Source organism: Pelobates fuscus, chromosome 5 (genome assembly GCF_036172605.1).
Source record: "Pelobates fuscus isolate aPelFus1 chromosome 5, aPelFus1.pri, whole genome shotgun sequence".
NCBI classification, from domain to species: domain Eukaryota; kingdom Metazoa; phylum Chordata; class Amphibia; order Anura; family Pelobatidae; genus Pelobates; species Pelobates fuscus.
The window spans coordinates 260,214,858-260,232,485 of NC_086321.1; the positions used below are offsets into that span (position 1 = coordinate 260,214,858).

At 45.8% G+C, this 17,628-nt stretch overlaps 1 protein-coding gene across 1 annotated transcript in view; it reads left to right on the forward strand.

The window, feature by feature from the left end:
* Positions 1–15,152, forward strand: part of LOC134611399 (prostaglandin reductase 1-like) — a 34,591-nt gene extending 19,439 nt beyond the window's left edge. Inside the window, exons 7-10 of the mRNA XM_063455263.1 lie at positions 5,500–5,655; positions 6,508–6,613; positions 13,653–13,771; positions 14,703–15,152. Coding sequence (XP_063311333.1) covers positions 5,500–5,655; positions 6,508–6,613; positions 13,653–13,771; positions 14,703–14,813 — 492 coding nt within the window. The 3' untranslated portion in view covers positions 14,814–15,152. The remainder of the gene's footprint in view (positions 1–5,499; positions 5,656–6,507; positions 6,614–13,652; positions 13,772–14,702) is intronic.
* The last annotated feature ends 2,476 nt before the right edge of the window (positions 15,153–17,628 follow it).

Sequence of the window (17,628 nt, forward strand, 5' to 3'; positions counted from 1 at the left end):
TCGCTGATGGTGCCTTCGGTGTGACTGACTAGGTTTGTCACCTCCTCAAAAAGACGCATGAGCCTACAGGCATTGCGCATGAGAGTCCAGTAACGTGGCAAAAAAATTCCCAGCCCCCCAGAGGCTGTCCTAGCACCCCGGTCATACAAATATTCATTAACAGCTTTTTCTTGTTGGAGCAGGCGGTCGAACATTAGGAGTGTTAAATTCCAACGTGTCGGGCTGTCGCAAATCAAGCGCCTCACTGGCATGTTGTTTCGCCGCTGGATATCGGCAAAGTGAGCCATGGCCGTGTAGGAACGCCTGAAATGTCCACACACCTTCCTGGCCTGCTTCAGGACGTCCTGTAAGCCTGTGTACTTATGCACAAAGCGTTGTACGATCAGATTACATACATGTGCCATGCACGGCACATGTGTCAACTTGCCCAACTTCAATGCCGCTAACAAATTTTTTCCGTTGTCACAAACCACTTTGCCGATATCCAGTTGCTGCGGAGTCAGCCACTTTTCCACCTGTGCGTTCAGGCGGACAGGAGTGCTTGTCCGGTGTGACTCTCTGCTTTCAAGCAAGTCAAACCCAAGACGGCGTGACACTGCCGTATCCGGGATGTGGAATAGTACCTGGGGAGCTGGGGGGGTGCCGTTGATGTGGAGCAAGACGCAGCAGCAGACGAGGACTCAGCCAATGAGGTTATGGAAGAGGATGGAGTAGGAGGAGTAGAGGAGGTGGCAGCAGGACTGCCTGCAAGTCGTGGCGGTGTCACCAACTCCTCTGCAGAGCCATGCATTCCATGCTTGGCAGCAGTCAGCAGGTTTACCCAATGCGCAGTGTAGGTGATATACCTGCCCTGACCATGCTTTGCAGACCAGGTATCAGTGGTCAGATGGACCCTTGCCCCAACACTGTGTGCCAGACATGCCATTACTTCCTTTTGCACAGTACAGGTTGGGGATTGCCTTTTGTGAAAAGAAATTTCTGCCGGGTACCTTCCACTGCGGTGTCCCAATAGCTACACATTTTTTGAACGCCTCAGACTCCACCAGCTTGTATTGTAAAAGCTGGCGGGCTAATAGTTCGGACAAGCCAGCTGTCAGACGCTGGGCAAGGGGGTGACTTTCTGACATTGGCTTCTTACGCTCAAACATGTCCTTGACAGACACATGACTGTGGGCAGATGAGCGGGAACTGCTCAAGGCGGGAGACGGAGTGGCGGATGGTTGAGAGGGGGCAAGGAGGACAGCAGTGGTTGACGTGGCTGAAGATGCTGGACCAGGAGGAGGATGGCGGCTTAGAGTAGGCGTGCTGCTTGTACTCATGTGTTGATCCCATAGGCGTTTGTGATGTGAGATCATGTGCCTATGCAAAGCAGTTGTACCTAGGTGGGTGTTGGACTTCCCACGACTCAGTTTCTTTTGGCACAGGTTGCAAATGGCATCGCTGTTGTCAGAGGCAGACACACAAAAAAAATTCCACACTGCTGAGCTCTGCAATGACGGCATTCTGGTGGTGGACACAGAATGCGTTGATTGGCGTGCTGTCGGGCTATACCTGGGTGCCGATGCATGCTGTCTGACTGTGCCACTAGCTCCTTGCGAATACCTCCCCCTGCTTCCAACTCGTCTCCTCCTCCTCTCTGTCTCCCCATCTGAACTTTCGCCCTGTTCTTCTTCTTGCCGAGCGGGCACCACGTGACATCCATGGACGCATCGTCATCATCAACCGCTTCACTTGTATCTGACAACTCAGCAAAGGAAGCAGCAGCGGGTACAACATCATCATCATCACACCGTACGTCCATTTGTATAATGCTGCCTGCCTGAGACATATCCCTGTTATCTACATCCTCTGGCAATAATGGTTGCGCATCACTCATTTCTTCAAACGGATGTGTGAATAACTCCTCTGACATACCAAGTAAAGCGACTGTGGTGCTAGTTTTGGTGGTGGCGGCAGGCGGGTGAGTGGTATCTTGAGAGGTGCCTGAAGCTAAGCTGGAGGAGGATGGTGCGTCAAGGTTCCGAGCGGAAGCTGTAGAAGTTCTGAGGACATAGTTGACTGGCTAACACAGTCAACTATGTTAGCCAGTCAACTATGTCCTCAGAACTTTTCAAGTTCAGGGTACGTGGCCTCTGACAACTGGGCATTATTCTAGGGCCAAAGGGAATCACAGCCCCACGACCACGATGGCCCCTGCGGGGTGGCCTGCCTCTGCCTGTCATTTTTTGGGGGATTAGTGGTACTATGCGTGCAAGCTACTGTGAGACCAGATATGAGTGGCAATGTGCAATGGCAGGGGTCTGCAGGGCACACGCTGAAGGAAGGCCTGACACACCCGCTTTAAGGACACTGACTGCTATTAGCTTACACTGGAAAACTTTTTTTCTTTGTAAAAGCACGCTATAGAGACACCAGATATGAGTGGCAACTGTCAAAGTACACTGGCAGGGGTCTGCAGGGCACACGCTGAAGGCCTGACACACCTGCTTTAAGGACACTGACTGCTATTAGCTTACACTGGAAAACTTTTATTCTTTGTAAAAGTATGCTACAGAGACACCAGATATGAGTGGTGGCACTGGGCAAATGGGCACAGTATCCACTGAGCCTGACACAGAAGCTGGCAGACAACTAACTGCTCTTCTTCAATCTATTACAGTGAAAAAAAAAATTTGGTTTTAAATGCAAGCTTAAGCTATTGTGACACCAGCAGTGAGTGAGTGTTGGCACTGGGCAAATGGGCACAGTATGCACTGTGAGCCTGACACAGAAGCTGGCAGTCAGGCAACTGCAATTACATTACACAAAAAAAAAAAAAAAAAAAGCAGACTGACGTTCTAGCCCTAAAAAGGGCTTTTTGGGGTGCTGTTCTTACAGCAGAGATCAAATGAGTCCTTCAGGATTGTAGTGGACACTAAATACCCTAGCCTAGCTATCAATTTCCCTATCTAATCAGCAGCAACTAAACTTTCCCTCCTCTCACTAAGCATGCAGCTTCAGAATGAATCTAAAATGGATGCTGGGAGGGAGATGGGAGGGTGTGGAAGGGAGGTTCTGCTGCTGATTTGCTGGAATGTGTCTGCTGACCGTGAGGCACAGGGTCAAAGTTTGCTCAATGATGATGAATAGGGGGCGGATCGAACCGCCCATGTGTTCGCCATCGCGGCGAACGCGAACACGCTATGTTCGCCGGGAACTATTCGCCGGCGAACAGTTCGGTACATCACTACACATGATAAATACCTCCCAAAAATCTGGATCCGTCATGGCAGCCATGATGTAAGGCTTGTGTATCACTAGCCAGAATTAGACTCTTGTCAGCCATTTTTGGCCATGTATCACCAATGGCATACATTGCAATAAGAGCTAATCTCTCCATTCTCCTTCCTTTCACACTTTCATATCTCCCAACAATGAAAGTTATTCATCATGGTCACCTGAAACAGCTGTTTAGAAAATGGCTCCCTAATTTGCCATCCTGTGTATATGACATACATTGTATAAACATACTGTGTATACTACATGTGTATACATGCAGCACATTCAATCTATATAGATATATGCAATTGCCATATTTAATGGTACCAAATTAGAGAGGAAGCTGTGATTAGTCCCTTTTTTGGTATCCCTAAATATGGCAGTCCCACATATATAATGTATGTAATGCATGTATATAGAATGTACATGACATACACAGTATAGCACATTAGGGAGCTACCTTCTAGACAGCTGATAAACATTTTCTTAATTCTGGTCTTTTGGCTGTTTAGTAGGCAGCTCAATAATTAACTTATGTGGGATTACCATTTCTAAGGATGCCAAATTAGGGACCTCTTTGCTGAACAGAGCCCCACTTGGACTGATGGGCATATGTTCTTCAGAAGCTACTGACATTTTTTTCTGAATTGTGTTTCGTTTCAAAATGATGATTTCTGGATTTGTGATTGGCATAAAGGGAGTGTAGACATCAATTTATATTTGTAATTTATCTTTAGCTTTTTGTTAACTATTGTTGGTGTAGGCATACTTACATTTTTCCATATCTGGCAATGAGGTTTCTGGCAGCCAATTTTCTTTTTAAAACCATAAATTGTAATGGTTTACTCAGGGGCCATTTCCTTTCTCTATTTGTTAAACAATCCCTCTATGACATTCTTAAGAGACCATGTTAAACCACAATCTTCTGCACAAACCATTCTGTTATACTGCAAATCTATTGCAAAACACTTGTTGAACACTTGAGGGACCAGAGTAATAATTTAGTTTTGATACAGTAGTAGTGTGCAGTAATTGGCTAAATATATGCACACTGCATCCAAAGTTTTCTTTCACCCAAGGGCAAATCAAAGTGTGCATCTCATTGCTTAATGTCTTGTAACTGATAATGGCATGTTAATTGAAAGCTTTATGTGAGACAGCATTTTGCTTATAAGACACCCTTAGCACATACATGCTGTACTTAAGGAAAAAACATGGCAAGTTCTCCTTTATTTGTTGACACAATGCACGGGTGATTGTTATGTATCTCATGAATGTCTGCCTCATCTCTGGTGCAAATCAATGAGTTAATGGAGAGTGATATGTAGATGTTAATTTGATTTACATGCAACTACTGGGAATATCTTCCTTAAAATCAACTACACATTCAGCTTAGTAGCTGTACTGGGAAATTCAGTTTATTTGTTCAGTAACTGAACACAGAACCCCTTCACGCACACAGAACCCCTTCACGCACACAGAACCCCTCCACACATAAACAGAACCCCTCCACACATAAACAGAACCCCTCCATCATGCACACAGAACCCCTCCACACATAAACAGAACCCCTTCGCACACAAAACCCCTCCACGCACACAAAACCCCTCCACACATAAACAGCACCCCTCCACACATAAACAGCACCCCTCCACACATAAACAGCACCCCTCCACGCACACAGAACCCGTCCACGCACACAGAACCCCTCCATGCACACAGAACCCCTCCACACATAAACAGCACCCCTCCACACATAAACAGCACCCCTCCACGCACACAGAACCCGTCCACGCACACAGAACCCCCCCCCCCACGCACACAGAACCCCCCCACGCACACAGAACCCCCCCACGCACACAGAACCCCTTCACGCACACAGATCCCCTCCACGCACACAGAACCCCCCACGCACACAGAACCCCTCCACGCACAAACGGCACTCTCTCCACGCACAAACGGCACTCTCTCCACGCACTATGCTAAAATCCCCGGGTTAGGGGGTGCAAATTACTTGCCTTGTCCCGGGTGCTGACAACCCACGCTACGCCACTGGTTCAGTTAATAGTATAATCTCGGCTGGAAAATTCATTCAATTACAAAGTAATATAGTCTTCTTTACATGATTAAGATTATTTAGCAAGTTTTACACATGTAAAAAACACACTTCCACAGTTAAGTTATAACTTTAAATTCACGAGAACCTTAAGTTTTTGATTATTTTTTTTGTTCCCTGTCCAGGGTTGCAAAGTGGTTGGATCTGCTGGCTCAGATGACAAAGTTACCTTCCTAAAGGAAATTGGGTTTGATGAAGCCTTTAACTACAAGACAGTAAGCTCTTTGGAAGAAGCTTTGAAAAACGCATCACCAGAAGGCTATGATTGTTATTTTGAAAATGTAAGTATTAAGAAATAAGATTAAAATAGGCAAAATTGTGTTACTAGCATCACACCATAGAACACTGCATTCTACGCACAATCCTAATGAATATTTGCAGAACAAAGTATTCAGTGAAATAAAAACGGTGGAACAAAAGAATGAAAAAACAAAGAAAAATAAAAAATGAAACTAGACACTACCAACAGGTGTCCCTAGAGAGTTGGGTAAGTAATATCTAAATAGAGTCTAGATATATGATATATTAAAACTTTACTTTTAATGTTGTAATTAGAATAAAATAAGAGAGAAAAGTAAAGCAATAGTTAAAATAGGGTAAGCAGTCTGTTAGTATAAGCTGTGCAAGTAAAGCAACAGCTCTAGTGATTCTAATTACAACATTAAAAGTTAAGTTTTAGTATGTTATTTATCTAGATAGACTCTATCTTAGATATTACTTACCCAACTCTCTAGTGACACCTGCTGGTAGTGTCTAGTTTCATTTTTTATTTTTCTTTGTTTTTTTTTCATTCTTTTGTTCCACCGTTTTTATTTCACTGAATACTTTGTTCTGTTACAGATATAGTTAAACTATCATTGGCAGAAGCAACCTTTAGAATGTAGTACAATCTAATGTTTAAATGGACTATATAGATAGCAGATGCAAAACTATAAAAATAAAATGTTCCTTTTCCAATGGTCTTCCTTTGGTTTTAGTATTGAGCACTGAACATTTTATCTTATAGGATATGTAGTTCAGCACATGGCAGAAATGTAATTATAAAAAGGCATGTGTAATTCTGTTGCACAAGTTTTTTGTTTTTGTTTTTTTGTGTTCTTTATTAATACGATTTCTCCTGTTTATATACACAGGTAGGGGGTAAATATGCCGATGTAGCCCTGCAACAAATGAAACAATTTGGAAGAATTGCTGTGTGTGGGGCCATCTCTATGTATAATGATTCAGTGCCTCAAACAGGTATATTATGAAATTCCACAGTGTTATTTTGGTAGCTATTGTCTGCTTCAAGTCAGCTTTTTTAATCAGGAATATGCTATTCTGAAATAAATCTTACTTGGCTAAATATATAAGTGCGTATTATAAATGATAAACATTTTATATCACTGTTAAAGAATAATATGATAGAAATAAGGAGCATGACCTGTATTAAAATCCTATAACTCATCTAGCAGATGATGAATTCAGTTGTCAATTTAAGCTAGTAACTTGACAACTATGGAAGAACCAAAGAGCAGGAGAGAATGTGTACTGGAATATGGCAACAAATTATGGAGGGCTATAGTAATACAAGAAGGGTCACTTCGAAAGATAGTAGGCTTTCCTAAAGAGGGGTTTTTGTTTGTTTTTAGTGACTTTCTAAAGGACTTCTGAAAGTCTCTCACAGGGTAAGGCAATAAGAATAGAGAAACCCTATATAAGCAGTGTGAGGTAGAGCAGATGACAGCCGAGTGAGTAGAATTGTTGAAGGTTTTGTAAGTTAGTATCAACAGTTTGAATTGGATCCTGAAGGATACAGTAAGACAATGCAAGGATTACCAAAGGGGTGAGGTATTGGAGTAGTAGTGTTTTTTTTTGTTTTGTTTTTTTACACACTACTCTTAGGTTTGCCATCTGACTGGTATTTTACTGGCACAGCCGGTATTTGAGGCTGCCTGGCCTATTGCAGTAATACCGGCAATACAAATGCAGGCATTTTTCTCAAAATAAATGGAGATTACTCTGCAATACCAGCACCGGCCAGTAGGGGTCACTGTGTGTGGAGAGAGGTAGGGATAGGAAGTTACAGCATATCCCTGCCTTTCTCTACTACTCACTGATCTGTGGGGGAGCAGCTACACAGCACAGAGAGTCCAGACAGCAGCTCTACAGCTCAGGTAAGAGAGGGATGGTGGGAAAGGCAGCAGGGACACATGGGGACACTGAGACACTAGGGGACACTAGGTGACACAGGCACTAGGGGACACGGGCACTAGGGGACACGGGCACTAGGGGACACGGGCACTAGGGGACACGGGCACTAGGGGACACGGGCACTAGGGGACACAGGCACTAGGGGACACAGGCACTAGGGGACACAGACACTAGGGGACACAGACACTAGGGGCACATAGGGACACATACACTAGGGGACACAGACACTGGGAGACCTGGAAACACTGAGACACTAGGGGACACTGGGACACATGGGGATGCTGAGACACATGGGGATGCTGAGACACATGGGGATGCTGTGAGACATAGGGACATTGGAAGACATTGGGACATGGAGACACTATGTCCCCATTTCTCCCAGTGTCCCCATGTCCCCATCCAGTGTCACTAGTGTCTCCCAGTTTCTGTGTCCCATGTCTCTCAGTGTGCCTAGTGTCCCCATGTATCCCAGTGTCCCTATATGTCCCAGTGTCCTCATGTCTATGTCCACAACTGTCCCCATGTCTCCCAGTGTCCCCAAGTGTCTGTCTCCCAGCCAGTGTCCCCTAGTCTCCCAGTGTCCCCAAGTCTCCCAGTGTCCCCTAGTCTCCCAGTGTATGCAGGGCCGTCTTTAGCGCGGGGCAAACGGGGCAGCTGCCCCGGGCCCAGTTGCTCATGGGGGGCCCCAGAGCAGCTGCTCCGTGGGCCCCGCGATTTGCGCAGCCCCCCTTGGACCCGGCAGTGCGGCTGCACAGAGCCGCAACATCCCGCATGCTAAAGAGGGCCCCCGGGTGGCCCATGCACAAAGGGCCACCCATAGGGAACAGCTGAGTGCGCACTTCCTTTCAGTCCCGCCGGAAACCGGAACATGAAATTCAAGTTCCACTACCGCGGTGCGCCCTGTGCTGCCGGCCAACGCTGCAAGACAGGTGAGTAATTATGGGACAAGGGGAGGGGGACAGTATGGGAGAGAAGAATATGGGGAGGGGGATGAAGTCTATGGGGAGGGGGATGAAGTCTATGGGGAGGGGGGGATGAAGTCTATGGGAGGGGGGGGATGAAGTCTATGGGAGGGGGGGGATGAAGTCTATGGGAGGGGGGGGATGAAGTCTATGGGAGGGGGGGGATGAAGTCTATGGGGGGGGGGGATGAAGTCTATGGGGAGGGGGGATGAAGTCTATGGGGAGGGGGGGATGAAGTCTATGGGGAGGGGGTGGATGAAGTCTATGGGGAGGGGGTGGATGAAGTCTATGGGGGGGTGAAGTCTATGGGGGGTGATGAAGACTATGGGGAGGGGGGAGATGAAGTCTATGGGGAGGGGGGGGAGATGAAGTCTATGGGGAGGGGGGGAGATGAAGTCTATGGGGAGGGGGGGAGATGAAGTCTATGGGGAGGGGGTGGATGAAGTCTATGGGGGGGTGAAGTCTATGGGGGGTGATGAAGACTATGGGGAGGGGGGAGATGAAGTCTATGGGGAGGGGGGGGAGATGAAGTCTATGGGGAGGGGGGGAGATGAAGTCTATGGGGAGGGGGGGAGATGAAGTCTATGGGGAGGGGGGGAGATGAAGTCTATGGGGAGGGGGGGAGATGAAGTCTATGGGGAGGGGGGGAGATGAAGTCTATGGGGAGGGAGTGGATGAAGTCTATGGGGAGGGGGTGGATGAAGTCTATGGGGAGGGGGTGGATGAAGTCTATGGGGAGGGGGTGGATGAAGTCTATGGCGAGGGAGTGGATGAAGACTATGGGGAGGGGGTGGATGAAGTCTATGGGGAGGGGGTGGATGAAGTCTATGGGGAGGGGGGGATGAAGACTATGGGGAGGGGGTGGATGAAGTCTATGGGGAGGGGGTGGATGAAGTCTATGGGGAGGGGGTGGATGAAGTCTATGGGGAGGGGGTGGGTGAAGACTATGGTAGAGAGGAGAAGACTATGGGAGCGGGGGACACTATGGGACAGGGGAGAAAAAAAATATTCTGTACAAACTGTCCCATAGTAAGAAACACTATGGGACAGTTTGTTCAGAATATTTTTTTTCTGTGTTTCTTCCTCTAAAAACTAGGTGCGTCTTATGGTGAGGTGCGTCTTATGGAGCGAAAAATACGGTAACTTGTTTCATAACCGCAATATTTAAGAGAAAGCTACATTTATCATAGTAGAAGCACTACTGAAAATTAGGTCATGTAAGGGAGAGCTAAGAGAGGGCTAGGGATATAGAGCGAGAGCTATAGCATTTTGCGGAGACATGTACTGTGTGGGCATCTCTGTACACAGAGGTTGAGGTCCATAAAATGCCTTGATAGATTCCCTAATTCGTATGCCAAGTATGCAGAAAACTTGGTTCCCCATTTTACTGCTATAACCTTGCAAAATAGCTAATGTGAGCGCAGATTTCAAACCAATGTGCTTGTTGAACCTTAAAATATGTGCCTTCCTTTTGTTAGCCAACCACTTAAGATCCCCTCGTATCCATTTTTCTGAAATTGTCCTAGGGTGCCAGGTGATGAACAATACCAGACGCTTTCTCAATATCATGGAATTTGCGCATTGAGAATTGCATCCTCAGGATTTGAACTTGATGGGAACAAATAAGAGAAATATGCACTTCTGTCTCTAGGGGAACTGCCAAGAATAAGGTTTCCGTTTTTTGTAGGCTCCATTTTAATGCTTTATTTTTGTCCTCCTAGTTAGACCTTTTTGAAGGTATGGGTTTTAGTTCATCTGAATTCTGAAAATGTAACCATATTTTAACTGCATTAGTTTATCTTCATAAACTTCATCCAAATGATGACTTGATATTTACTAATGTTCTACCATGTGTCAGGTGGGGTTCTGGCAAATGCATAAAAATAGCGACTAGACAGCCAATTTATAAACATTTAGTAGATATGACACCTTCTGCCCAGTGGCGTACACATGACCCATGGGGCCCCGGTGCGAAAATTGATCCGTGGGCCCCCCCTCCTCGCGCTTACTCTGCGCGGGCCGGGGCAGCAACACATGGCGGCGGGCACCTGGTCGCAGGGGTTGCAGGGCTGCGACCGCGGTATGTACGCCAGTGCATGCAGATGCACACACACTTAAAGGACCACTACAGACACCCAGATCACATCAGCTCAATGAAGTGGTCTGGGTGTCAGGTCCCTCTAGTTTTAACCCTGCAGCTGAAAGCATAGCAGTTTCAGAGAAACTGTTATGTTTCACTGAGGGTTAATCCAGCCTCTAGTGGCTGTCTCACTGACAGCCGCTAGAGGCGCTTCCGCCATTTGAAGACACTGAACGTCCATAGGAAAGCATTGAGTAATGCTTTCCTATGGGCGGTTTGAATGCGTGCGCGGCTCTTGCCGTGCATGCGCATTCGGAGCTGAGAGGCGGAGGGATCCCCAGCGCCATGGGAGTCCGGCACTGGAGAAAGGTAAGTGCTGAAGATACACACACACTCACGAACAAATGCATACACACTAGCTAACAGACACACACATTTACTGACAGACACACTCAGCGGCAGACATACATACACACTCACTTACAAAACACACACTCACTAACAGACATCAAACAAACTCACTAACACACACAAACACACTCAGTAACAGACACACACAGTAACACACTCACTGACACTCACTAGCAGACACACACACTCTAACACAAACACCAACACTCACACTAACACACACACACTCACACACACTAACACTCACACTAACACACACACTAACACACACTAACACACACACTCACACACACTAACACACACACTCACACACACACTAACACTCACACACACACACTCACACACACACACTAACACTCACACACTAACACTCACACACACACACACACTCACTAACACACACACACACACACTCACTAACACACTAACACTCACACACTTACACTCACACACACTTACACGTTTTTTTTTTTAATTTAATCCCCCCAGCCTCCCTACCTTTTGGAGTGCTGAGGGGATTCCCTGGGGTCCAGTGGTGCTGCTGGGCTCCTAGGCGGGCAGGCAGGCTGGCGGGCGCGCGAGGGAGCACTCTCCCCTGAGTGCTTCCTCTTCAGCTCCCTCGCGCGCGGCGTAGGGATGCCGGCGCCGGAAGATGCGGTGCGCGAGGGAGCTGAAGAGGAAGCACTCAGGGGAGAGTGCTCCCTCGCGCACCAGCAGGACCGGCCACCGGGTGTAAGCAGGGCCAGCCTCGGGGGGCCCTGAGGTGGCCGGCTCCTGGGCCCCCCAGGAGAAGAGGCTGGCCCAGTGGGTACATGCAGGGGCGGCCGGGCCCGGTCGCAGCTGCGACCCTGGTATGTACGCCACTGCTTCTGCCGCATGCCAGGTGGGGGTATATGATGGTAAAATGCCTCCATTATGGTAGTGTTTTTTGGGGTTTTTTTTTTTTATGTATTTACTTTTTAATGTAGCTGCTGATTAGCAAGCGCTGACCAGGCTCCTGCCTCCGAGAGTTTTTTATTTTATTTTATTTTTTATCTGTTTCACAGTAGGTTTATAGTTGCATCTCAGATAGATGGATATATAAAACAAAAGCATAAAAAGTCAAATGTAGTATATCTACATACTTGTATACAATGAATGTGGAAAGCTGCTTACATTTAATAGAGCTTCAAGCCAGCTCTGAAATTCAGGCTTGGGTGGAACATCCTCACCTTGAGATATGTGAGTACTTTTCTTCAATAGGTATAGATCCTCCAGGGACTATTGGTATGGAATATAAAACAAAAGACAGGAGTAAAATATATAATGTAGTATGTAATAGGAGTGTAGGCATGTATAATAGTGTGTGTGTGTGTGTATATATATGTATGTGTGTGTGTGTATATATGTGTGTGTATGTATGTGTGTGTGTGTGTGTATATATATTTTTATATATATATATATATATATATATATATATATATATACATAAAAAAATCATTAAAACCTCACTTCATCGTAAAAGCGTATCAATTAAACTGTTAATAGCTCCTGACTATGACTTCCTCTTCTGCAACTGTCACTAGTCTAATACTATCCTTACCTTTTTGTGTCATTTTACCCCACTAGCATGTAAGCTCATTGAGCAGGGCCCTCAACCCCTATGTTCCTGTGTGTCCAACTTGTCTGGTTACAACTACATGTCTGTTCGTCCACCCATTGTAAAGCGATGCAGAGTTTGATGGCGCTAAATAAATAACATAATAATAATAATATATATATCGAGAGCCTCATCTGGCTCTAGTAAAGCAGCATGAAATGGTATAACCCCCACTATTATCCCAGGATAATGTTCAGCCAGGTATTTTGGGGGTTTTAATGTGAGATAAGACACAAAAATAATGCTCTCTGTAGATTCTTGGTTTAAATCGGTTCGGATACTAATGATTTTCCAAGGTTTAACGAATTTGTTGCAGTGACTGAATCAGAATTTGATCATTTTCACCGTATTTTTTTCTTTTGGACAAAATCTGGTGTTTAGCGAATAATCTTGTATGTATTTTATATTCCATTCACTGACAGTAAATTTTTATTTCATATCAGTAGATGAAGTTGGGAAGTTTAGTAAACGAGAGAATAATAAAACAATTTATTGTATTAATTTTTAGCAATAAATTAATGTATTATTTTGCAAACCTATCTCCAAAGTGAGTTCCTCAGTGGAGGCTATCTAAAATAGCCCTGAATGCCCACGAAGTAACTCCAAGCCATCAATGATCTGTCAAGCAGGGGAATATACTTATTGTTTACACAGTTCATTCAGCCAACATATGGCAGAAGAAGGATTACTTGTAGGGAATTTGTTTTACTTCAAACCTTGTAGGTTTAGTACCATCCTATCGGCTACCCTACCCATACACACAGACAGGTTACTTATTTATGATATGAGGTTTGGATTCAATAACTAAGAAAATTTCCTACAACCTGGAATAAAGGAGCAAAACACTTGGTCAGTCTCCTGCCTACCTGTCTAGTATTTTATTAACATATAACGTTATTTCATGTAAGAGATGGCCAAGCAAAGTATTGTACTAATGGAAAGTGCATTATTTGTTTCTTGAATAATAACAACAAATCTGTTTGATTCCCACAGGACCTTACATACAGCCAGTTATCCTCTTTAAGCAACTTCGCATGGAAGGGTTCATCTGTAGCCGCTGGCTTGACAAATTTCCAGAGATGCAAAAACAGCTTTTGCAGTGGGTGTCAGAGGTGAGGACAGCTTTATTTTTGTGGAATGCAATTCAGGTTTTTATTTGTTTGTCAACACAGTATTCTACACTTTAAATTGGTAAGCAAAATATAATTAAAAGGCAAGCTAACCTAAACATAGTTGTACAATAGGCCAAATTAGCTTATGGTCTAAAGGAAATGAGACAATTCCATAAAAGGCATTAATACATTAATAACAAAAAGTAATATATATATATATATATATATATATATATATATATATATATATATTAGTGCCTTGCAAAAGTATTCACCCCCCTTGGCATTTTTCGTGTTTTGTTGCCTCACAACCTGGAATTAACATGGACTGTTTGAGGATTTGCATCATTTAATTTACAGAACATGCCCACAACTTTGAAGATTTTTTTTTTTTTTTATTGTGAAGCAAACCACAAATAGGACAAAATAACAGAAAAAGTCAATGTGCATAACTATTCGCCCCCCTAAAGTCAATACTCGGTAGAGCCACCTTTTGCGGTGTCTCTACAAAGAGCTCAACATTTCCAGTTGCGAGTAAATATGTAAGCCCTGTAAAATGGATTTTCACAGCTGGTTATTGTGCAATATATTATCCAGACTTGCAGTGGAGTGTAACTTTTATTCACAATTGCATATTAACACATATCCTTAAACAGGAAGAAAACAGATTTGCATTCAGGTTTGTCTTGGGGATGTACAGGTCAATAGAAAGACTGTGGAATGCTATATAGTTTCCTAGAACCACACATAGTTTCTGTTTCTTGAGTGGTGTTGTGCTGGTGTTTGGTATGCATTGATACCATTTTATTGTGCATACAATTTTTGTTCCAAACATTGCAAAGCTATAAAAATGTATGTTTTAAAAAAAAAAAACTAAATTAAAATATTTTTTTTTTAAATATACGTGTGCCTTTTTTTTTTCTCTTTCTAGGGTAAGCTGAAATACCATGAACATGTCACAAATGGCTTTGAGAACATGCCAGCAGGCTTTATTGGGATGCTTAGAGGAGATAATATTGGGAAAGCTATAATAAAGGTGTAACTTGAATGTCAATGTACTCATTCGTCAGATTTAAAAAATTCTGCATGTTTGATTTGCCAGATCCTTTAATTTCTTGATAACCAACTGTGTTCTCCTTTGAATCATGGTCCAGTTTACTAATGGGTACATAAATAAAAGGTGGACTCTTACTACATGCTGTCTACGTGGATGTGTTCTTTGTCTTGTATTTTTTAATGATTTAGTTAAATAGCACTCACTATCAAATTAATGTCATTTTACAGTAGAGGGGAGTAGCAGCAAAGGCAATAGTTATACAGATATTGAATATTCCAATGTATGTGCATTGTGTAGAAAACTAATAAACATTACAATAACAAATGTGTTCTTTATTCTGAAGATTTGTTTATAAAGGGTCTGTGTTATTTTGTCTTTAATATCAACAAAAGTCACCAAAGATGGCATGATTTGAAAGCATCATATATATATATATATATATATATATATATATATATATATATATATATATATATATATACACATACACACACTGCTGTGTGTGTGCTGTGTGAGGGTGCTGTTAGTGTGATGTGTATGTGAGGGTGCTGGTAGTGTACTATGTGGGTGAGGGTGCTGTGAATGTACTGTGTGTCAGGGTGCTGTGAGGGTGCTGTAAATGTACTGTGTGTGAGGGTGCTGTTTGCGTGTGAGGGTACTGGTAGTGTGCTGTGTGTGTGTTTGTTAGGGTCCTGTTTGTGTTTGTGAGGGTACTGTTAGTGTGCTGTGTGAGTGTGAGTGTGCTGTGTGTTTGTATGTGTGCTGTGTGTGTGGGTGCTGTGTATGTGTGTGGGTGCTGTGTATGTGTGTGGGTGCTGTATGTCTGTGGGTGCTGTATGTGTGTGGGTGCTGTATGTGTCTGTGGGTGCTGTATGTGTCTGTGGGTGCTGTATGTGTGTGGGTGCTGTGTATGTGTGTGGGTGCTGTGTATGTGTCTGTGGGTGCTGTATGTGTGTGGGTGCTGTATGTGTGTGGGTGCTGTATGTGTGTGGGTGCTGTATGTGTGTGGGTGCTGTGTATGTGTGTGGGTGCTGTGTATGTGTGTGGGTGCTGTGTATGTGTGTGGGTACTGTGTATGTCTGTGGGTGCTGTGAATGTGTGTAGGTGCTGTGTATGTCTGTGGGTGCTGTGTATGTCTGTGGGTGCTGTGTATGTCTATGGGTGCTGTATGTGTGTTGGTGCTGTGTATGTGTGTGTGTGGGTGATTGTGGGGGGTGGAGGCGGGGGTACATTACTTAATATCCCCCCTCCCTTCTTACTTTATGTAGGGAGGGGGGATCCTTCTTTGCTGCCTTCCCTGGTGGTCCAGTGGAGGTGGGGAAAGATCAGTTATCCCCCCTCCCTTCTTACCTTATGCCTGGGAGGGGGGATCCTGCTGCTGCCATCCATCCCTGGTGGTCCAGTGGAGGTGGGGGCAGATCAGTTAATATCCCCCCTCCCTTCTTACCTTATGCCTGGGAGGGGGGATCCTGCTGCTGCTGCCATCCATCCCTGGTGGTCCAGTGGAGAGGGAACTCTAGCCCCGCAGGGCTAGAGTTCACTCACGTGAGATCTGAGCGTTGCCGCGGCAACGCTCAGATCTCGCGAGAGGAACCCGGCGGAGCTGCTGGCAATAGCTCCCGGGTCCTCTCCTGCCTCCCTCCCTGCCTGTGGGTCAGTGGGGAGGGAGGCTGAGAGCAGAGCCGGCGTTTGGATAGCGCCGGCTCTGCATGGACCGACAGGGGGGATCCTGAAACAGATGAAAAAGCAGGGAGAGCCTTGGGCAGAGGGAAATGCAGGGAGAGCCTTGGGCAGAGGGAAATGCAGGGAGAGCCTTGGGCAGAGGGAAATGCAGGGCGAGCTTTGAGCAGGGAGATCCTGGGGCAGAGGGAAATGCAGGGAGAGCCTGAAACAGAGGAAAAAGCAGGGAGAGCCTGGGGCAGAGGGAAATGCAGGAAGAGCCTTGGGCAGAGGGGAGAGCCTGAAACAGATGAAAAAGCAGGGAGAGCCTGGGGCAGAGGGAAATGCAGGGAGAGCCTTGGGCAGATGGAAATGTAGGGAGAGCCTTGGGCAGAGGGAAATGTAGGGAGAGCCTTGGGCAGAGGGAAATGTAGGGAGAGCCTTGGGCAGAGGGAAATGCAGGGAGAGCCTTGGGAAGAGGGAAATGCAGAAAGAGCCTTGGGAAGAGGGAAATGCAGAAAGAGCCTTGGGCAGAGGGAAATGCAGGGAGAGCCTGAAACAGAGGAAAAAGCAGGGAGAGCCTGGGGCAGAGGGAAATGCAGGAAGAGCCTTGGGCAGAGGGGAGAGCAGGAAGAGCATGGAACAGATGGGAGAGCAGGGAGAGCCCGGGGCAGAGCAGGGAGAGCCCGGGGCAGAAGAAAAGCAAGGAGAGCCCAGGGCAGAGGAAAAGCAAAGAGAGCCCGAGGCAGAGGGAAATGCAGGAAGAGCCTTGGGCAGAAGGAAGAGCAGGGAGAGCCTGGAACAGAGATAAGACCAGGGAGAGCCTGGGGCCAAGGGGAAGCAGATAAATCCTGGGGCAGAGGGGAGAGCAGGGAGAGCCTCAGGCAGAGGGAAGAACAGGGAGAGCTTGGAACAGAGGAAAAAGCAGGGAGAGTCTGTGGCAGAGGAGACTCGGGGAAAGCCTGGGGCAGAGGGAAGAGCAGGGAGAGCCTGGGGCAGAGGGAAGAGCAATGAGAGCCCGGGGCAGAGAAGAAGCAGGGAGAGCCTGAGGCAGAGTAAAATGCCTCAGACCTTTGGGCAGAGGTGTAAGCAGGGAGAGCCTAGGGGCAGAGGGAAGAGCAGGGAGAACCTGGGGCAGAAG